This window comes from Bos indicus, chromosome 28, assembly GCF_029378745.1.
Source record: "Bos indicus isolate NIAB-ARS_2022 breed Sahiwal x Tharparkar chromosome 28, NIAB-ARS_B.indTharparkar_mat_pri_1.0, whole genome shotgun sequence".
Taxonomy (NCBI): Eukaryota; Metazoa; Chordata; class Mammalia; order Artiodactyla; family Bovidae; genus Bos; species Bos indicus.
The window spans coordinates 10391980-10412935 of record NC_091787.1 but is presented as its reverse complement, the minus strand read 5'-3'; the positions used below and the strand labels follow the sequence as shown (position 1 = coordinate 10412935).

At 39.2% G+C, this 20956-nt stretch overlaps 1 protein-coding gene across 3 annotated transcripts in view; it reads right to left on the bottom strand.

The window, feature by feature from the left end:
• The window catches only part of RYR2 (ryanodine receptor 2), an 832848-nt gene that overhangs the window by 247156 nt on the left and 564736 nt on the right, over positions 1–20956 (bottom strand). For all 3 annotated transcript variants that reach the window (XM_070781954.1, XM_070781952.1, XM_070781953.1), the window contains 8 exons: positions 20745–20904; positions 20137–20223; positions 16484–16710; positions 13617–14421; positions 10159–10359; positions 4445–4550; positions 2888–3031; positions 18–291 (listed from right to left, as the gene is read on the bottom strand). In XM_070781954.1, coding sequence (XP_070638055.1) covers positions 18–291; positions 2888–3031; positions 4445–4550; positions 10159–10359; positions 13617–14421; positions 16484–16710; positions 20137–20223; positions 20745–20904 — 2004 coding nt within the window. The remainder of the gene's footprint in view (positions 1–17; positions 292–2887; positions 3032–4444; positions 4551–10158; positions 10360–13616; positions 14422–16483; positions 16711–20136; positions 20224–20744; positions 20905–20956) is intronic.

Below are 20956 nucleotides of genomic sequence, written 5' to 3'. Positions count from 1 at the left end.
ATAGTTAAATAACTTACCCTAATCCACGAATCATAAGTTTCTCTTCCTCTTTGCCCATTCTCACACTTAGCAGAGAACGAATCTGACCAAGAGATGCCAGCAGATTGATGGTATCCTCCACAGAAACACCATTTATAGTGTAGGTCTTTGGCAGAGCCCGTACCAGACCCCCAATGCCATCATACTGTCGATGGAGCAATACAAACATGGCCCTCACCAATTCAGGGTCTTCAATAACAGACTCTTGAGCCCATCGGACCATGGTCTCAGAAATCAACTGCTGAAGAGTGGCTGCAAAGTAATCATGGATAATTCTTAAGAAAGGAAAATAATAAGGCAGATGAGATGGGCATTTCAAATGCATATTTCAGATAACCCAAAAGTGAAAGTGAAGTCACTCAGTTGTGTCTGACTGTTTGCAACCCCATGAACTGTAGCCTACCACGCTCCTCAGTCCATGGGATTTTCCAGGCAAGAGTACTGGAGTGGGTTGCCATTTCCTTCTCCAAGGGATCTTCCCCACCCAGGGATCGAACCCAGGTCTCCCACATTGTAGGCAGACACTTTACCATCTGAGCCACCAGGATATAACCCAAACTGCCATCTATATTTGTACAAGAATTGAAAAGGAATAATTTTTTGAAAAAATATATTCTTTAAACAATTATCAGTGACAGTATGTCAATAAAGATGAGTTAACAGGTAATCAAGGATAAAAATACACAAACTTTCTTTAAAAATTATTCTTATAACTAAGGCATTTAAGCTATTTCAAAATTATAGCAGCTTTTCTAGAACTACTATTGGCAATCCCTAGGGCAATCAATGGGTTGTCTTATTACTTTTATTTTCTTTGTTTCATTCATTTCCTCCAAAAAGATTTGACATCATATATCCTTATAAAGGTCAGTCATGGTCATTCAAGGAGCTTCTTTTTTAATCCAACTGTATCCTCATTTAAGTACTTAGTAGTAGCGACCTCATGAAATTACATTTCTATTTCAATTTGTATCCCTAATTGTCACTTAAAATGTCTTCAAAGGATTTGACTGTAAAGCTGTATTAAGTTGAAAACTTATCCCATACATAGATGATTACTTGCAGTGTGATCAGCAATAACACATTTAAAAGCAACAGAACTTTCAAACCTCTTAAAATATATAGTAAAATTATCAAAGCTAAGTAGGGTTGATGTGACTGACTCATGTTGTTGCTGTTGTTCAGTCACCAAGACGTGTCTGACTCTTCGTAACCTCACAGGCTGCAGCATTCCAGGTTTCTCTGTCCCTCACCATCCCCAGAGTTTGCCCAAGATAATGTCCAATGAATTGGTGATACCATCCAGTCATCTCATCCTCTGTTGCCCTTTTCTCTTCCTGCCTTTAATCTTTCCCAGATCAGGGTCTTTTCCAATGAGTCATCTGTTCACATCAGGTGGCCAGAGTATTGAAGCTTCAGATTCAGCATCAAACCTTCCAATGAATATTCAGGGTTGATTTCCTTCAAGATTGACTGGTTTGATCTCCTTACTGTCCAAGGGACTCTCAAGAGTCTTAATTCATACATAGGTACTAAATTCCTATCATCAATACACTGGCTGATTTCCAAAAGAAACTGCTAATCTGTTTTAATCTACACCTTATTAAAGAAAAAAACACACACATAAAGCTCAGATTACCATCTGAGAACCTGCCCGTAATGCAGGAGACCCGGGTTTGATCCCTGGGTTGGGAAGATCCTCTGGAGAAGGAAATGGCTACCCACTCTAGCATTCTTGCCTGGAGAATTTCATGAACAGAGAAGCCTGGCAGGCTACAGTCCAATAAGGGTTGCAAAGAGTCAGACACACTTTACTTTTCACCAATTTTAACCAAATATAAAATTTAGATAAAATGCCAATATACTTCTAGATATCTCAAAACCATGTAGTCATTGTTAATAGGTCAAAATCATGAACCTGATAATAACAAAAAATGCTTCATAAGAAACTCTGAACTCTGATTTGGAAGACCTGACTCAAATGTGGTTGTGATACTGAAAAATAAATTTAGAAGTAATTATATGGATAAAAGGTTTGCATTGTAAGTTAGTGGGAAAAAAGACAAAATTTGCATGAGTTTGTTTTTTTCTTTCCATAAAAGCTGTTAATAAACTGACACTGCCTCTTAAATGAATGGAGTCTCAGAAGTGAGACAGTAAATCAGCTGATCTCACAGACTTACTTCATGAACCCTTTCTGAATGAGTATGCAGGTCTGAGAGACCCATTGCCTCAGTGTGTTTTATTTGGTTTCACAGAGTATCAGCTATGATATCAGCTATGACTTTTCAGTTAAATAGGATGTGGATGAATCAGAAATGCATAAGGCTCTAGAAAATATTTCCAAACCAAAATATAGTTACAGACAATATCTATTTAAACTTTAAGAAAAGGCTTATTTAACTCGATGCAAGAATATTTGAAGGCCAACAGCAAATATTTAAATATGAAGGCTAAATTACTCATTTTATACTTTCTCTTGATAGACTCTGATCCAATTCCTTTTTTAATTTATTTGTCTTAATTGGAGGCTAATTACTTTATAATATTGTAGTGGTTTTTGCCATACATTGACATGAATCAGCCATGGGTGTATATCTGTTCCCCTAAATCTTTACTTCTCTAGGGATAGCCCATCCACCCTTAGAAAACTGCCATCTCTCAATCTGTTCCTGCAAATACAGTCTGTTGCTGCTATCTACCTCTGGTGGCTATGGGGATCTACTTAATGTGATTCTTGCAAGTTGCAAATTCAATTTTCTTACTGGTTCATCTAGTATGATATTTGTTCAAACAATGAATAAATGCCGTGGTGGAGTCATTCTGGCAGTGCCCTTTTATAGCTTACATGACTTCTTGGAGTCACTCTCAACTGGCTTTTCCGCTTGCTTCTTCTTCAGGTATGTCACCTTCTCTACCAAGGACAGCAGGCGTCCTCTAATAGTTAAATCATTGTTTCCATCTAGAGACCTATCTTCATCCAGCTCAATTCCTAGTAGGAAGAAGACAAAGAGAAATAAGAAAAGAACAAATAATATTTAAAAAATACATTGAGGGGAAACAATTCTCAGGTTTTGCAATTTTTTCCACTCATAGCTTAAAGCAATGCTACCATGCCTAAAACATCTGAGGAAACCAAGTTAAGTGATCTTTTCCACTAGCATTCACAGGTAAGATTCATTCATTGCTCTCTTTTTCTGCTTTCTCTTTTCCCCCTGTTTTTGTGAGACTGGAGCTATCAGCAGCTAGCACAAAATATAAAGCCAAGCAGAGAGCAAAAAGACTCTTCTAGGAGTTAAAATCCATTCTACTACTTAAGCTAACCTTAGGCATCTCTTGACCATGGGCACTGTCTAGACCTATGGTTCTGCCCTCCCTAAACACCCTGCTGGCTTTTTATCCTTCTTACTTGCCTCCAAAAATATCAATGATATTTTAATAATTTGAGAGACAGAGAGTACATATATAGTTAGATATCTAAAACTAAGGAATATTTTATGTCTGAAGCAATAATTCTACCATTTTAGAGTATCCCTTTATTTATAGCATATGTGTGTGTATTTATTTATAGTATAACCTTCTGGCAGTCATTTAGTGGTTCCTCATTCATAAGCTGAATTAATATACTTTTACTGTCTTCATTAAAATAAAATACCACTTAAGATATGGCTAATTTGTTTTCCTTCATTGAGACACAGACTTATTCACATCACCCTATAAAGAGAGGAAAAAACCAACTGACTGGATTCAGAACATCCAATCGATTCCATTTTTAAAGTTCTTAGAATCAAAAGAGGGGCATGTGTGCTCAGTTGGGTCCAACTCTTTGCAACCCCATAGACTGTATAGCCCGCCAGGCTCCTCTGTCCATGAGATTATCCTGGCAAGAATACTGGAGAGGGTTGCCATTTCCTCCTCTAGGGGATCTTCCTGGTCCAGGGACTAAATCTGTGTCTCTCGCATTGCAGGCAGATTCTTTACCACTGAGTCATCTGAGAAGCCCCCAAAAGAGGGAATAATTGCCTTAATAGATTTGGGCTACTGACCTACAACTTATTAAAGGAATTCTTTAGACATTAATTCCAAACATGCCAGATTTCCTAGGTCAACCCTTAAAAGGGGCCCCTCAACCAGTTGAAATATAACAGTCTATGAACAAACTTCTTTAGACTAAACCAACTTAAAACTTCCCTCTTTGACAAAAATACCTGGCTACATGTCCCCATTCCCTGGGCCACTGAAGGAAGAAGAGGGAAAAAGAAAAGAATGTTGGTCATGTTCTGCTTGGTCTTAATGCCTTTCTGATCTCTATATCCCTCAAGACTTCCCACATCAGAACTTTTGTACCAATATATGTGTACTAAAATATATACTCAGTAAGAGTTATAGGTCAAGAAGACCCTACCACAATGTGTCATCAAATCTTCGTGAAAATCCAAGAGTTGGTCTCGGATTTCTTCAGGACATGGACATTCACTTTTGTCATCCTTAAAATTGAGAAGCATATTGATCTGAAAGTTTAGAAAAAACAAGAGGAAGAACTAGAGTAAAAGAAAAGTGAATCTAGGAACAGCATAACAAAGAAAATTATAAAAATCAAAAATGTTCAAACTCTGCTTTTGAGTATTCATGGACTCGTACCCAACAGATGAAAAATCATTATCTATTGCTCAATCCAACAAATAACACAATCAAATAATTCAAAGCTTAGCATGCTAAAATAGTCATATTATTTGAGTCTCCTTTCTCAATTTCACAAAATGTTAGACATGTGTATACTTAGTGTTCTTAAACCGATTGAGACCTAAATTTACTTTTTAAATTTTTATTATCCTTCTAGATTTTTCTAGTTAATTTCCATGCATTATGGACTATTTTAAAGAACTATTTGTTAGAAGGATACAGAAAAGAAGGAAAACCAAACATAATTGAAGAGCTGTATAATGGATCAGTATGCCTTTTCTAATATTAATGGTTCAATTGAACAAACTAAGAAATTTTCTTCCATTTGTTTTAATTTTTAGATACAATAGTATTAAATTCATGAAGGAAGAAAAGTCTGTTCCATAATTTTCCTTTATGAAACAACTGTAAGTTTTCCTTTTAGAGTTTTATGTATGTAAATTTTTGTTACACTATTATTTTGAGAAAATTATAGATTCATATGCTATTACAAGAAATAACACAAAGAGATCCTTGAGCCCTTTCCTCTGTTACCCCACTATAGTGACATCTTGCAAAACAGTAGTACAGAGTCACAACCAGGATACTGGCTCTGATACAGTCAAAAGAGAGACCAAGTCCATCACTTCAGGATCCCTCCTGTTAACCCCTTTATAACCACACCCTCTTCACTCTTGCTTGTTCTTCATCCCTAATTCCTATCAACCACTAATCTGTTCTCCATTTCTATATTATTGGCATTTCAAGAACATTATACAAACAGAATCATACAGTATGTATACATACATATACATACATAATACATACATGTATTCCCATATAATCTTTTCGCCATCTGTAGTCTGTAGCGATATCACATTTCATTTCTGATTTGGTAATTTGTGTCTTCTTTTTTACTTTGCTAATTCCTTTAGAATTTTATTGGTTTCACTAATTTTTAAAAATAACTAGCTTTTGGACTCACTGATTTTTTTAATTGTCCTCTTTGCAGTTTCATTCATTTCTCCTCCGTTCTATATTACTGCCTTCTTTTCGCTTCTTTTAGGCTTATGTTGTTCTTTTGCTAAACTCTTGTGATGGCAGTTTAGATTATTACTTTGAGTCTTTTGCTCTTTTATATATAAGTATTTAACGCAATAAATTTCCCTCTCACACAGTTTCGGCTGTTTCCACAAAGTCTGGTATGTCATATTTTCACTTTCTTTCAGTTCAATGTATTTTTTATTTTTTTCTTGAGACTTGTTCCTTGAACTAAGTGTGTCGTTTAGTTTCCAAGTGTTCAGAGATTTGCCTGTTATGTTTCTGTTACTAATTTCTAATTTGATTCATGGTCAAAAACCATTCTGTATGAAAAAAAATCAATTCTACATTTGTTGAGGTTGTTTCATGGCTCAGGCTATAATCTATCTTTGCAAATGTTTCAGACACTTGAAAAGAAAACTGTATTCTATTATTGGGCGGAGTGCCCCATAAATATACAAAGATCCTGCTAGGGATAACACTGGCAGGATCTCTTCCATTCTTCTCTTCCATTCTTGCTGATTTTCTGTCTATCTTGTCCTTCAAATATTTAGAGAGGGGTGTTAAACTCTCCAACTACAACCCTGTATTTGTCTATTTCTCCTTTCAATTCTATGTTGACTTCACATATTTTGCAGCTCTGTTGTCTAATGCATGCACGTTTGTCTTCTTGGTGACTGATCTCTTATTCTTATATAATGTTTCTATCTATGACAAATTCCTTTGCTCTGATACAGTCATCTTACTTTCTTTTAATTAATTTTTCATAACATCTTTTTTCATCCTTTTTACTTTCAACATATCATTACATTTTAAGTGAATTTCTCAAAGACAGCATATAGTTAAGCCAATCTGTTAAAATTCACTGTCAATCTCTCTTACTTGCTGTATTTAAATTATTTATACTCATGAATTTATTGGTATGTCTGTCATTTTACTTGTTTTCTGTTTGTTTTCTCTCATTTATTTTTCCAAAGTGCTGTGGGTTCCCTGAACTATTTTTAGGATCCTATTTTGAACTATCCATGGTATTTTTTAGTGTATCTCTTTGCATAGCTATTTTAGTGATTACACAGGATATTATATTAATATATACATACTTTATCTCAGTCTACTGGTATTAACACTCTATCAGTTTAAATGAAATACAGAAACTTTATCTTCCTTTATGTCCCTTATTCACCAGCACTGAAAATACAATTGCCTTAAATATTTAGTAAGCATACATTTAGAACATATCAGAGTTACCATTTTTGCTTTGCCCATCAAACATAATTTAGAAGGCTCAAGAGAAGAAAAAAATTGTATTTACCCTTATTTTAACACTTTCTGTAGGGTAAGGGAGTTAGAGAAGGCAAGGTTCAGAAAAAGAACAAGACCAGCACTTTACAGGAACAGATCACCTTTAATGAGGCAAGAAGGGGCAGCAGTCAGATTGGTGAGCTGCTGCACTAACCCAAGAAAAGGCTAAGTATATGTAGGCATATATGTGGAAATCCACTCTCTTAAGGGGGCCCATTCTTCTCCAAGGTTGATCAGAGTAGTTATCTCTTTAACGGCTGGGGCAAGGAATTCTGGAGGGACCAGCTGGGAGCTAGGCTTAATCAACCCTAATGTCCATTTTTTCCTTCAGGTGAGAGAGTTCTTTGTTTTGCATAGAATGGTAGAGAGGGCCCAGAGAGGAATTTTAACCTCAGGCTATTTTGAGCCTTGTAACTTTCCTTCACTGTATGTTATTTATTTCTTCTTTCCAGATTTTTCAAATTTTCTTCTTTTATCATTTCCTTTCTGTTTACAGAACTTCCTTTAGGCGTTCTTTCAGGATAATCCAATTCTGGTAGTTTTCCTTCATTTGAGAAAATCTTGATTTCCCCTCAATGCTGAAGGATATTTTCATTGCATATCAAATTATGGTTGACAGGTCTTTTCTTTCAGCATATGAAACATGCTGTGCCACTTTCTTCTGTCCTCTGTATTTTCTGATGAGAAATTCGTTGTCACTTGACTTGTTTTTCCCTTTCAAATGTCATTTGTTTCTCGGTGCTATCGAGATTTTTCTCTTTCATGTTCAGAAGTCTCACTACAATATGCTTTGACTTACACTTGGGGTGTATCCCATTTGGAATTTACTCAGTTTCTTTGGAATCTCTATACCTTTTGCCAAATTTGAAATCTTTTCAACCGTTATTTTTTCAAGAATGTTTTCATTTCACTTGCTCCTATCCCTCTGGAGATCTAATGCCATAAATGTTAGACCTTTTGCTATATTTGCACTGGTGCCCCAGGCTCTATTTTTTCACTTTTATTTTCGATGTTGGGGGCTAAATAACGTCTATTCTCTCTCAGTTCAAAATTTTTTCTTTTCTTTTTCCCCTCCACTGTGCCGTTAAATCCATCTGTTGATGATTTTTAATTCGGACATTGTATTTTTCAGTTGTAGAATTTCCATTTGGTTCTTCTTTGTAGCTTCTATTATTTTTTTGCTGAGACTTTTTTATTTTTGTCATCATAGAGTTGGTATCTATTGATTGCCACTTTTCATTCAAGTGTTTGCTGGATCTTGATGTGATGAGTGGTTTTTAATTGAAATCTGAACATTCTTGGTAGTACACTATGAGACTCTGGAGAGGGAAATGGCAACCCACTCCAGTATTCTTGTCTGGAGAATCCCATGGACAGAGGAGCCTAGCAGGCTACAGTCCATGGGATCACAAGAGTTGGACACGACTTGGCAACTAAACCAGGAGACTTTGTTTCTTCTTTAAACTTCTGACTTCTTCTGATGCCATTACTGCTAGGTGGCATACAAGTCCATTTCTCCACCTCCCTGAAGGAGAGAGGAAACCTCATTTCTGCTGGGTGAGGCTGGGAACAGCAGACCTGAATTCACACAACCCTGGCTGGAAAGGGTAACAGCGCCTTGATACGCCTCCCTCTGTGGCCTTATGGACCCTTTGGAAGGGATATGCCTCATTACCACTCAACCAGGATAAAGTCTCAGCTGCTCAGGGCCCCAGCTGGAGCACCTGTGTACAACCTGGTGAGAGCAGAAGTCTAAGCTGTCCACTCAGTGTCTGCTGCTTTGGGTCGGGGGTGTGGCACAAGATTACTGTGGTGGTCGGCTGGAGTAGCATGGTCATTACCTAAAAGTTTTCTCTCTTGCCAGAAAAACAGTTTTTCTGCTTCTTTGGCTAGACAGAGAAGGTACTTGTTGAGGCTTTTCTTGGTGTTTCTGAGTTGTTGGCTTCTTTAGCTCCAAGTTTGTGATAGATGAGGCAAATAAAATAATAATAATTACCCAGGGCACTCACCACCATGTCATTCCTCAGCTCCCAAGTTCCATAGCCAGTCTTTCTTCTGTCTTTCATAGTCTTCTTATGTTTTCTTTTGTGTAATGTCCAGGGTTATAGTTGTACTTAGAAGGAAGAATAGGCAGAGGTATTCCATCTTTTCAGAAGCAGAAGTTTCCCAATAGTATTTTAACAAATGGAGTTACTCTGGGAGAAGCTGGATTTGTTCTCTGCTCAATAAATGTTATTTACAGCAATAAACAAAATTCCATGTCCCTTCCCTCAAAGATTTTACATTCTGGTGAGAAAAAGATAAATTCTACAATTACTCCCTAAGTACCTCCATTCAGAGCTATCTTGGATACAGAGGGAAAGAGCAAGGTAAGATATTGAAGATGAGATCTGTATAAGCTATACCTTTTGACCATCATGGCTACTGGCTGAGCCATAAAGTTCATTTGGGTTTTTCTGTATCATCCTATGGAAAAACCCAAATAAACATTTTGACCAACTCAATACATTTTGGTAATTTGTCACAGTCAGAGACGCATCCTGAGGCAGATGCCAGAAAGCTCACAGCCCTAGAATAGCTCATTCTTGGATTTAGGCATAGGCTTCTGACTTGGCTGCACCCTAGGGAGACCTGGGTTTGGAGGTGAGCAACCAGAGGGAGACCCACAAAGAGGTGATCAAGATTCCTGCAAGACTGGTGGCAGTGACATGGAGTTCTTTTAGGAGACAGAAAATGAAGAGTATTAAGTGTTAGAACCTGTCAAGGGTTCCTATTAGCTGGCATGGTGCTGTGCCAGCCAATGAAGGTCCCCCCTTCCCCCTTTGCTTGGATACTTTTCCTACTTGAAGAACTTCAGAATCTGGCACACTGGCTTCCTCCAAGGGTCCATAATATGCTTAATACCTTTTAATAAGTCTCTCATTTGTTTAAACTAACCAAGTGGATACTATTGGTGAGACCTATGAATACTGACACAATGAACTTAGCCAGTATAAAGAAAAACAGGAAAAAAAAAATACACTTGCAACTTCTGGTAAAATTCTGCAACATGTCAAATATGAGTGAACTAAAACCCAAAGGAAGGAAGGAAGACTTTTCTGTTCTTTCTTATACCTGTTCTTGAGGCGGGGATCTGAATTCCTTTGTTTTCCTGGCTGTGAGTGCAGCCGACATGTTTAAGGCTTGCATAACTTCATTATATCTGAATCGTTGATTGTCTTGGAGCTTGGCTACAAAGTCATCTGAAAAGGCCACAATGGCTTCTATCCGGTGCCGGACCTGGCAGTCACAGAGGTATTGAAGTAGCAGGCACATCTAAAGAGATGATTTAAAAGACACCAAGTTTAATTTCTGAATTTTTCAATAGTTAATATGTATCAAATCAAAATTTGTGACAGACACACTTAGTTGTCAACTCGTCTCCTTTATTAACAGAATCCTGATTTTATGTAGACAGCAGTGTGCTCAGTCCAGGGGATGAAATACAATTTGTCTAAACTCAAATGGCAAATACCCTTTGATGTCCCTTTGATGAATACTCACTGGCCATCCTCCTCTGCAGCTAGAGGGGTTATAGCAAATGAAGTAGATAAGGAAAAGTTTGCAAGGGGTCTTCTGGGAAAGCATTTTCACCATTAACAAAAGACTAGAATATCCTATTTTCAAAAACTGGCTAATGGCAGGATCACTGATGGAAGAAGGAGGTAACACACTTTAGGATAAAAACCATAAACTGCAGATCACAGAAAGATATTACAGTCTGGGTTCCTGATGACACCATTAAACTACTACATTCATTCTAGAACCGTCTACCTCCAGACTCTGCATGTACGTTAACTAAGTGGTTCATCACTTATTCATTAAATAGTCAGTTGGGTATTTTCTTACCAGAAGCCAAGAGGATTTTTAACTGATACAGTGCATCATAGAAACATGCCTTCCAGAGAATGATGGGCCCAAGTTTTGGGAAATATTTAAATACACTTTATACCAATTGTGATATAAATGCAAAGTAGTGTTAGAGGACTTTAAATCCTCATATTCCACCATCCTAAATATAGCCATTTCTGTCAATGGTACCTGTAAGCTAGCCCTAGGGTTTAAGCCCCTCTCTCCATCTGCTTTGTCCCATTCCAGTGGAAACACTGTCTTCTCAGCCTTGACCCTGCATGTCAGCCTCCCGACTAGGTGGGCTCTGGACCACCCTCCCTTACTCCCCTTATCTATCTTCCTCACAGTAGCTATGTTGAGATTTTTTAGAATAGACTCATCCTGCTAAAATTCTTCAATGGTTTTAATTGAACTTAGAATAAAATTCAAAATTTACCATATGGCTGGCTTTAGCAAAGAGCTAGACTCTGTATCAACTGCCTTCCACCTATCTCACCCTCCCTCCTCAGCTCATCAAGCTGCAGCCACGCTGGTCTCTTCTCACCTCAGAGCCTGTATGACAAGCACTCTTCCCCTCCTTCTTCACAAGTGTTAAACTTCTGCTCATCAACCTGACCTCAGCTTAAAAGGCCCCAGAAAGGGCTCCTCTCACCTTTCTCACAGTATTCGAGTTGAAATTTTCATCCTTCTAGAAATCCAATCATTTCCTTCCAAGCATAGGTATGGTATGGGGAGGGAGGAGGGAGGAGGGTTCAGGATGGGGAACACATGTATACCTGTGGCGGATTCATTTTGATATTTGGCAAAACTAATACAATTATGTAAAGTTTAAAAATAAAATAAAATTTAAAAAAAAGATATTCTAACAGAAATACATAAATATGTATTTCCCCCAGGGACAATAATCTTCCTTGAGCCAGCACCCAGTGCCTGGATCAGAGGAAGATGTCAATCAACACTGACTGAAGAAGAAAGAGCAGAAAAGGGAGTCAAGGATGTAAGCATCAAACTGATATTAATGGAAGCATCTGAACTGAACCAAAGAAGCATTAGGAACACGTCTCTCGGACACCTGGATGAGCACAAAGGCAGGTAAGGTCTTTGTTTCCTTAGAAACATTGATAGGAAGTAAAATCTTGCCATTTGAGAATAGACACACCTACTGGTGAACAAATATCCTAAGGTTGGAAGGGTGGAGGTTGGGTAGAAAGGGGTACAAGAGCCTTGCGTTTCAGGCATTCCAACAGAATGTCAGTGAACCTTCAGAAACAAGGAGGAACACAAGGAAATTGCTAATGAACAAGAAGGAGAAGTGTAATAGGGAAAAACAAATCTGACTCCATATTGGATCCATTTCTTTAACCTTTACACTCTATTGTTTTCGCTACAAGTTAATTGTAAAAGGTGCCAACCATTTTGACACCAGGGACCAGTTTTGTGGAAGACAATTTTTCCATGGATAGGGGTAGGGGTGGTGATTCGGGGATGATTCAAGCGCTCATATGAGAATTTAATGTCACCACTGATCTGGCAAGTAATGCAAGTGAGTGATTCAGAGCAGCTGTAAATACAGATGAAGCTATGCTTGCTTGCTGGCCTCTCACCTCCAGCTGTGTGACCCAGTTTCTCACAGGGGGTTAGGGATACCAGGCTTACAGTGTACATTATAGCCCATCTCCAGGGTCCTTGCCTCCCATGCCTGAACATTAAGCTAAACTATCTTTGTTTATGCTCACAGGAAACATCCCGACCAGGCCCATCTGTGAATGGCTGCAGGAAAGAAGAAATTGACATATCCCAGGCTTCCCTGGTGGCTCAGAAAGGACAGAATCTGTCTGCAATGCAGGAGATGCAGGTTCTACCCCTGGGTCAGGAAGATCCCCTGGAGAAGGGAAAGGCAACCCACTCCAGTTTTCTTGTCTGGAAAATCCCAAGGACCGAGGAGCTTGTCGGGCTACAGTCCATGGGGTCGCAAAGAGTTGGACATCACTGAGCGACCAACACACCCACATGTCTCCCAAATGTGGCCAGAAACAGGAAATACTGCTATAACTTAACATCTTTTTTTACTTAACCTCCAAATCTCTCCCTATTTGTTCTAAAAAAGAAACTAGCATCCCAACCTGGGCAAGATGGTTCTTTGGGAAAGAAGTGCACCATCTTCTCAGCCTGCGAACTTTCTGAATACAGTCACTATTCCTCATTCCAACACCTCAACTCCCAATTTACTGGAATGTCATATAGGAAGAAGATGAACTGGGGCTGTGTAACACTGGCAGGACAAAAACCCATCTCCTGTGCTCCTTTCAGACAGACACATACATGCACACACACACACACAAATATACACACATGCATTCAGAGAAATAGTGACATGCCACATCACATATGTGTATGACAGGCCGACCCGTACTTGACCAAGAAAATTTTGCTCTGATAAAAATTTGAAATGTATCTTTTACTAACTATGGTCAATTGACCTGATTAGAAAATTAATGGATTTCATTCCAAATGCCAGAAAATGAGATGGGCATGTTCCCAAGTACAACAAGAAGCTGGTTAAATTTATGAAGAAATATAAAATTACCCAGGAACACAAGTACACACACACACAGAAAGAAAGAGACCAAGGTCAATGTTAATAGGTTGTGAATTCACTGCAATCTTTTTTCTCTGTTTACCTGCAATTTTACTGGCTCTGGCAGTTTCATTTGGAGCAGGCCCTCCTTGGGCCTCTTAGCCCCTTTGTTTTCTTCCTCAGCGGCTCCTTCCAGCTTGGAGTCTTCCACAAAGGGTTCCTTCTCCGCCACCTCGCTCTCCTCCTCCGGGCTGGCGGCTTCCTTGAACACACTAGGCTCAATCAACTGCAAGACGTGTTTCAAGTCCTCGTTGTGGAAGACACCCATGATGAGCAGGGTATAGAACAGCTTGATGAGAGGGACGAAGAGGAACTCAGTGGTGCCCCCAACGGGGTCTCGGGCATGAAGGCTGCCCTCTTTCACGGCTTCTGTCAGCATCTGTATGGTCTTGGCCTTCAGGATGTCCAGCGGGAACTCTGGGCTGTACTGGTAACCCTCGGTATTAATGCTGACAAAACTCGGGGAGGAAAACTGCATCCGCGGCCTGAGGGAGGTGCTGAGGCCGATGCCCGGGAGCCCGTGCTTTTTCTTCTCATCCGGGAAGAGGGTGATGCTCTTGGTCTCCTCGGTCATGGGGACGATGAACTCGTTGTTCATCATGAGCCTGGCGGTGGCGTAGGAGCTGAGGTGGATGTCAATCAGCAGATCGTAGTAGCCGGTGCGCAGCAAGCCGGGCATGTACTTGTTCTCGATGGCGTAGAGCAGCTGCGGCTCGTCCACGTGGCTGCACAAGGCGTGGGCCACCCGGTGGTTCCCGAGCGCGCAGACGGCCGAGTAGAGCCGGAGAGTGTGGTAGTGGAATTTCAGTAGTTCCTCCTGCTCTGTCAGTTCCAGTATGTCCACAGATCTGGAGACGGGAGAAGTTAAGCACGGACATTGAAAACGGGTCTCCGTCAGAGAAGACTGCCTATCTCCTAGGTTTCACAAGTTATAGAAACAGACACTTAAAAAAGCATGTGTAAGTGTTTATTTAAACATCTACTTGTATTTTCTGCATCCCCTTTTTATGGCTTTTTTTTTTTTTTTGGTTGTTGTTGTTTTATTTTTGTTTGTTTATTTTTAGGCTGCACCATCTGGCATGCAGGATCTTAGCTCCGGGACCAGGGATGGGATAGATAACCTGTGACCCCGTCACTGGCCCCCAATGAAGTGGCCCCTTCACTTCACTGGATGGCCAAAGAAGTCCCTACAGTAATTTTTTTAAATTAGTTTTTTTATGGCATGTTTGATGACAGCACAGTTTTTTTTTTAATCAATTCTAGATATTAAAAAAATTTTCTTCCAGATATAATTTTATGTTGAAAATAGTGCTTGGAGCTTTCTTCATGCCCCGTCACCCCAAGATTCTGGGCATCACTTTTATTAATAGATATCTGGGTCTCAAGTTGAGCCTGGGAACTCCCCTCCTCTCAGAATTTTAACACTCTTTGGAAAATGCGGAATCTCCTTTTCCAGTTTGGCTAACCAGCTTCAAGAAGCCAGAAAACTCTGCCTTAGGCTGACTTGTCTCTGACTTTAGGATCAGCTATTAGCCTAATAATAGTCACAAGTCAGTCAATTTCACCAGTCAGTAGGTGAAACGGAAGGATAATTCTTTTGACATAATTGCCTACTTATGTGTCCTTCACAGACCCAAACATATGCCACCCAAATAGTGCCACCCTATTTCCACCAGGTATGTGCTGCTCATGAAACAAACACTATCAGAGACATTTTCACTTAGGAAAGTTTCTATTGGGAATCTCGAGTTTACATCAGATCATTTTGCTCCTGCCATACATCATCACCTTTCAGCGCAATTAAACTTTTAACATATGGCCAGAATATGCCTAAAGTCAAGTCATTCCTTTTAGAAGAGAGTCTATTTTAAAAGCACGTAATTTCTTTAGAGGTACTGTTTTCAAAACTATTTAAATTACATAGATTGTTCACGGACAACACTATAGCATTAAAGGTAGAGATTTGATACATTCATAATCAAGGAACTACTCATTCATCTCCAAAGGTGCCCTTGGTGAGACTGTAATCTAATCTCATCAGGAGAGGGGCTGTTATACACTTTGCTTATTAGTATTCACCCAGCACCCAGCCTAGCACACAACAGACAATGAGCAATTATCTGTGATTCTTTATCATTAGGCTTTGTCACTATCTTTAGATGCCCTGTCATCCTGTCCATACTTATCCACTGTATGTGTCCTTTTCGGGTCATAGGCATTCTGTTAAAAGCCGCTGTGACGTGATGCTGCTGACTTATTCCAGACCCCACGTTCTGACTCATAGAGTAATTACCTACCCGTGTAGCACCTAGGCTTCCAGGAAACCACACATCTGCTGGGCCCAGCTACTAGCACCTCGCTCTTGGAAAGGTATGATTGAGTGTAGTAGAGGATTCCCATATTTTATCTGGGCTCTTCCGTCTCCCAAGAAGACTGTTACCTCACCCCTCAGCCTGGCTAATGATTAAAATATATAAATCCATTCATTGTAGCAACACAGAGTACCTACACTCTAGGTTATTAGTGAAATCACTTAGAAATGATTTCTCTGGTTCCCTCTCTACTATCTTACAATTCTGTGATACTCTCTTACTCTGCTGCCTTAACTCAGATGGTGGCTGTACCTGTCTGAATTTTTACTTGCTGTTTTCTCATCAGCAAAACAAGAATGAGGAAAGAAATCAGACTACTAAATCACACCTTTAGCAGTAATACAATCATTTTCTTTCAGTAAGCAAGGAGTTGAGATATAGACTGAAACTTGGAAAGTGCAAAATAATTTCTGCCTTGCCACATGATATTAGCATTTTATAAAGCCCATTTTGTTTCCCCAGCAGCACCCCTGAACTCCTGGGCCAGGGTCTAATTTGATAGGTCCCCACTGGACAGTAAGGGATGTTTGGGCCTGACCTGTTTTCCTCTGGGATGTGAAGTGACATGAACTGCAGAGGCTCCACGCACTGCACCAGCCAGCCCTGGCGTTCACTTATTCGAGAGACGTCTACCTTCAAGAACTGGTTGGGCATTCTGCTCCACAGGACATGTGAGAGAAACTGCACGTGGAGACGTGGGGGACACTGTGGCACAGGATTTTTGTGCTCACTCTTGAATAATCCCGCTGAGAGAGGCATCACATTCTAGGAAATGGGAAAGCAGAAAAGAATGAATGGATAACACACTCCTTGGGGTCAAAAAAGTAATGACTAGAGTTCTGTGCAGGAAAGAGATAATGAAAGATACACTGTGTGTTGAGCAGAGTCAATACAAAAACTCACAAATTGGGTTGAGTTGTTCCTGAAAGGACCAGCAGAGAAAATTTGAGGATCTTTTCTCCCCCATACTAAGTGCTACACGGAGAAAGCAAGAGCAGTAAGTATAACCATGTATCTGTTCTACATCTTTACAAAGCAAGGTCCTCAGGACACCTGGCAAGGCTTTAGCTGCTTTGATCCAAAGGTCCTGAAAGATGGGTCACATTCACTTGGCTTTCTTCCTCTCTTCTTGTCTGTCCTTTGTCACCCGCCTCATTCATCCTTAAACTACTTACTACCTCACTCATCATCAGGTTTGCCAGGTTTGAGTAACCAGAAATATAACAGAGACAGCTCAACAGATAAACATGACTACTAAATAAGAAAAGAGAATTAACCAGGTATGAACCAATACAGCTTCTTTCTCCACCTTCCCCCACCTCCAATACATACACCTTCAGCCATCCCAATTCCTTTTTATCTTTTTATTTATTTATTTTTTTCTCCAATTCCTGCACTTGGGTCTCAGGGAAAGAAAAGTCTCTACTTTGCCAAAGCTTATTCATTCATTTTTGACCATGATACCACCCTGCCTGCCTCTTCTGGACCAATAAAACGATGAATTCATCTTTCTGCGTTACCTTTGGTCTCTCCCTCTCCTCTAGAACCTTCTCTACTGCGAATGGGGAAGAGAAACGAGGCACTTGTATCAGATACTGAGAATGTATCAGTGAACAAAACAAACTTCCTACCCTCATACAGCTTCTATTTTTTATTAGAGCTAGAAAACAAACAAAATAATCAATTAAATAGTTTATTGGAAAAAAAGTCATGGAGGGGAAAAAAGAATGAGGATGAGAGAATCAGAATGCAGGACAGCAATAATAAACAGAATTATCAGAATAGGTGTCACTGAGAAGACATTTAAAGACAAATCCAAAGAAGAACCATGTGGATATGCAGAGAAAGAAACTTCTGTGCAAAGGAATCTGTGAATGCAAAGGACCCAAGGAGGGAGTTTGCCTGGCAAATCTGAGGAAGAATCAAAGGACAGTGTGGCTGCTAAAAGAGGAGAGATTAGGAGAAAATGAAGTCAGAGGGCAGCAGGATGTCAGGTGGTTTAGAACTTGTGAACCTTCATGAAACCTCTGAATTTTATTCAGGGAAATAGGGTTTTGAGCAGTGAAGTGACAGGATCTGATTTTCATTTTAAAATAATGACAGTCAGTCAGGTGGTTCTATGATAAACAGATGGGTGATGATGAATTAGAGGCTACTGAAGAAATCCAGATGGGAAATGATGCTGATGGAAAACAGCGTGGTGACCGGCAGGACTGATGGTCAGCAGGTGGAGGATTCGCTGGGGGATAGAACTAGGATGCAGAATGCAAAGGAAGGAAGCCAAGGATGACTCTAAGGTTTGGGGTCTGAGTTATTAACTGATAGAACAGGAGGACTTAGGCAGGTCAGGAGGAGGCGGGTAGTGATGGTCAACAGTCCAGTTTTGGACATATCCATCCAGTATGTGATATTTATAGCGAAAAATGGAAAATGTCAAATAAACCAACATTAGAGTCTGGGTTCTGGGAAACTACCACTTTTCTGTCCAATTTTAACTTTCTTTCAATTGTCCAAACTTGCTGCCTTTCCTTCATGTTCAAACTTGAATACTATGAATTGAATAATCTTGAACTGAATAACATAGCTTCTTCCATAATTTATTGAAATTTTTTGAAAGGTCACTAAAGCCCTCCTACTTAACCAAAGTCACAGATTCCTTTAGTCCATATTATATTGACTTTTCTGTGGCAGCTGGAATCTCAGTTTACAAAAGCAGAAACTGAGTTCACACGGTTTAAGGAACATGTCCAAGGTAACCAAGCCAGCATGGTCAAGTCGTCTATTAATTTCACTGTGAGTTGTGCCCAGCATCTCAATGTGCACAACTGCAAATTTCAACTAAATTCCTTTCCCCAAATTTCAACAGGCTCTTTTGCTTGTTGTTATGCATTAGTATGCATTGTCTGGCCCAACTAAAATTATTTAAATTAATCCTTTTGGGATTAACATATACCCAATACCATATGTAAAATAGATAACTAATAATGATGTACTGCATAGCAAGGGAACTGTACCCAATATTTTGTAATAACCTATAAAGAGAATCTCAAAAAGAATATGCATATGTATACCTGAATCACTGTGCTATGCTATACACTTGAAACTAACACAACATTGTAAATAAACTATAATTAAAAAAAAGAAACATCTCCCCCTCCACAAAAAATAAATAAATAAATAAATAAATAATTCTTCATTTCTCCTTAAGTGCTGAATCCAGTTCATCAACAAATTCTATTTATCTAATTTATTGACAAACTCAATTAATTCCTCCCCTAAAACATCTTCTCATGTATCATTCTATCCCTATGACTTTCATGAATCTTATCATTCTTCTCCCACATGGATAGAATCAAATTGTGACATCTAATTATTACTGCCTGCTCGCATTTTTATGAGAGCAGATGTTTTCCATATTACTACCAACATATTTTTCCAAAACAGGTTTGATTTACTCAGTCCCTTCTTTCAAACTTCCAGTGAATCGCCACTGTCTATGAAATACATGTCAACTTCTTAGTGTGGCAGTTAAAGCTGTTTCAACTTGAACTTGGTCTACCTTCCATCCATATTAATCTCTGGCCACATCCCAGAAGCATCCTTTGATACAGTAACACTGAATTCCTTAACCCGCAGCATTTTTCATGCCTTCAATTTTTTATTCTTTCACCTTCTGTATAGAATGCCTTCTCCAAGCAAACATACCTTAAGATCTACTGTTCAGCTGTTAAAAATCAACCTAAATGTCACCTCCTCTTTCAGCTGCACCTGATCCACACCATCCTACTTAGCCATTTTCTCAGTTATGTTTCCAGAGTACTCAATACCTGCCACTCTTCTAGCACTTACCAGTATGTAGCACATTTCCAGCCTTTCAATCCCATTCACTAACTCACCTGTGAGTTCAATCATTACTGACTTGTATATAAGGTGGCATATTTGTTCTCTGTAAGCCTAGTTTTATTGAATAATTTATTTAAGATGACCAAAGAAAACCCCTTCTAATTAATGATGTTACCCTAGTGACCTGAACAAGAATTACAGAATTTTCAAACATGGCAACATTTTCTTAGAGAGTGATTTATATGATTAATATCAGTACTAATAAAGAAGTGAATTCATTTAAGAAGTAAATGCTATTTCCTAATGGAAAATAACCCAAATATAATAACAGGAATGGGTCTTTCTTACCTTTATTCTTCCCAACTCAAACTGAAAAACATTAGGACTTGTAGCTTGTGCAAAAACTGCAGGAAATAATTTTGTGCTTGGTTCCACCTTAAACAAGCAAATAAATTTCATAATATTAATAAAGGAAGAAACACAAAGAAAATATACTTTCTTCATAACTCTTAAAGGACACTTTTACAGAAAAAGACTTTTCCTTCCTCTCATATGGATATTCTCTTTCAATAATTGTTTGGAGTATTTCATTTCAGGACTGTGTGAACATTTTTTGGAGAAATATACTGCTCACTCTGAAGGACTTGTGGCACGGTTATTATTCAAAGAGAAGTAAAAATACAGAATCAAATCATTTGTGTCTTCTGTCTTTCTACTTTCTAATTTGCTTTTTTTTTAATCTTTTTGGCCACACCACATGGCATGTGGGAACCTAGTTTCCCACCCAGAGATCAATCCTGTGCCCCTGTAGTGGCAGCATGGAGTCTCAACCACTGGACCACCATGAAGACCCTACAACTTCTAATTTACTTTTTGGTATTGCAAAATGTGTTTTCCTCTCTAACGAGGACAAAGGTTTCTTCTGTGGAGGCACAAGGCCATCCGTGACCACACACCTGATAATAGGTGCTCAGTTCCTTGCCGTTGGCCGTGAAGGTGAGCAGCCCACTGGCAGCATCCACCACGCAGCCAATCTCCAGGCCGTTGTTGTTCCGTCCTTGCCCCGGGCTCAGGCTCTCACCCGCACACACCATGTAGCAATTGCTGCGTTTGATGCTGAATTGCAAAAAGACATATGTATCTTTGTACAAGCAAGGACAGTGTGGAA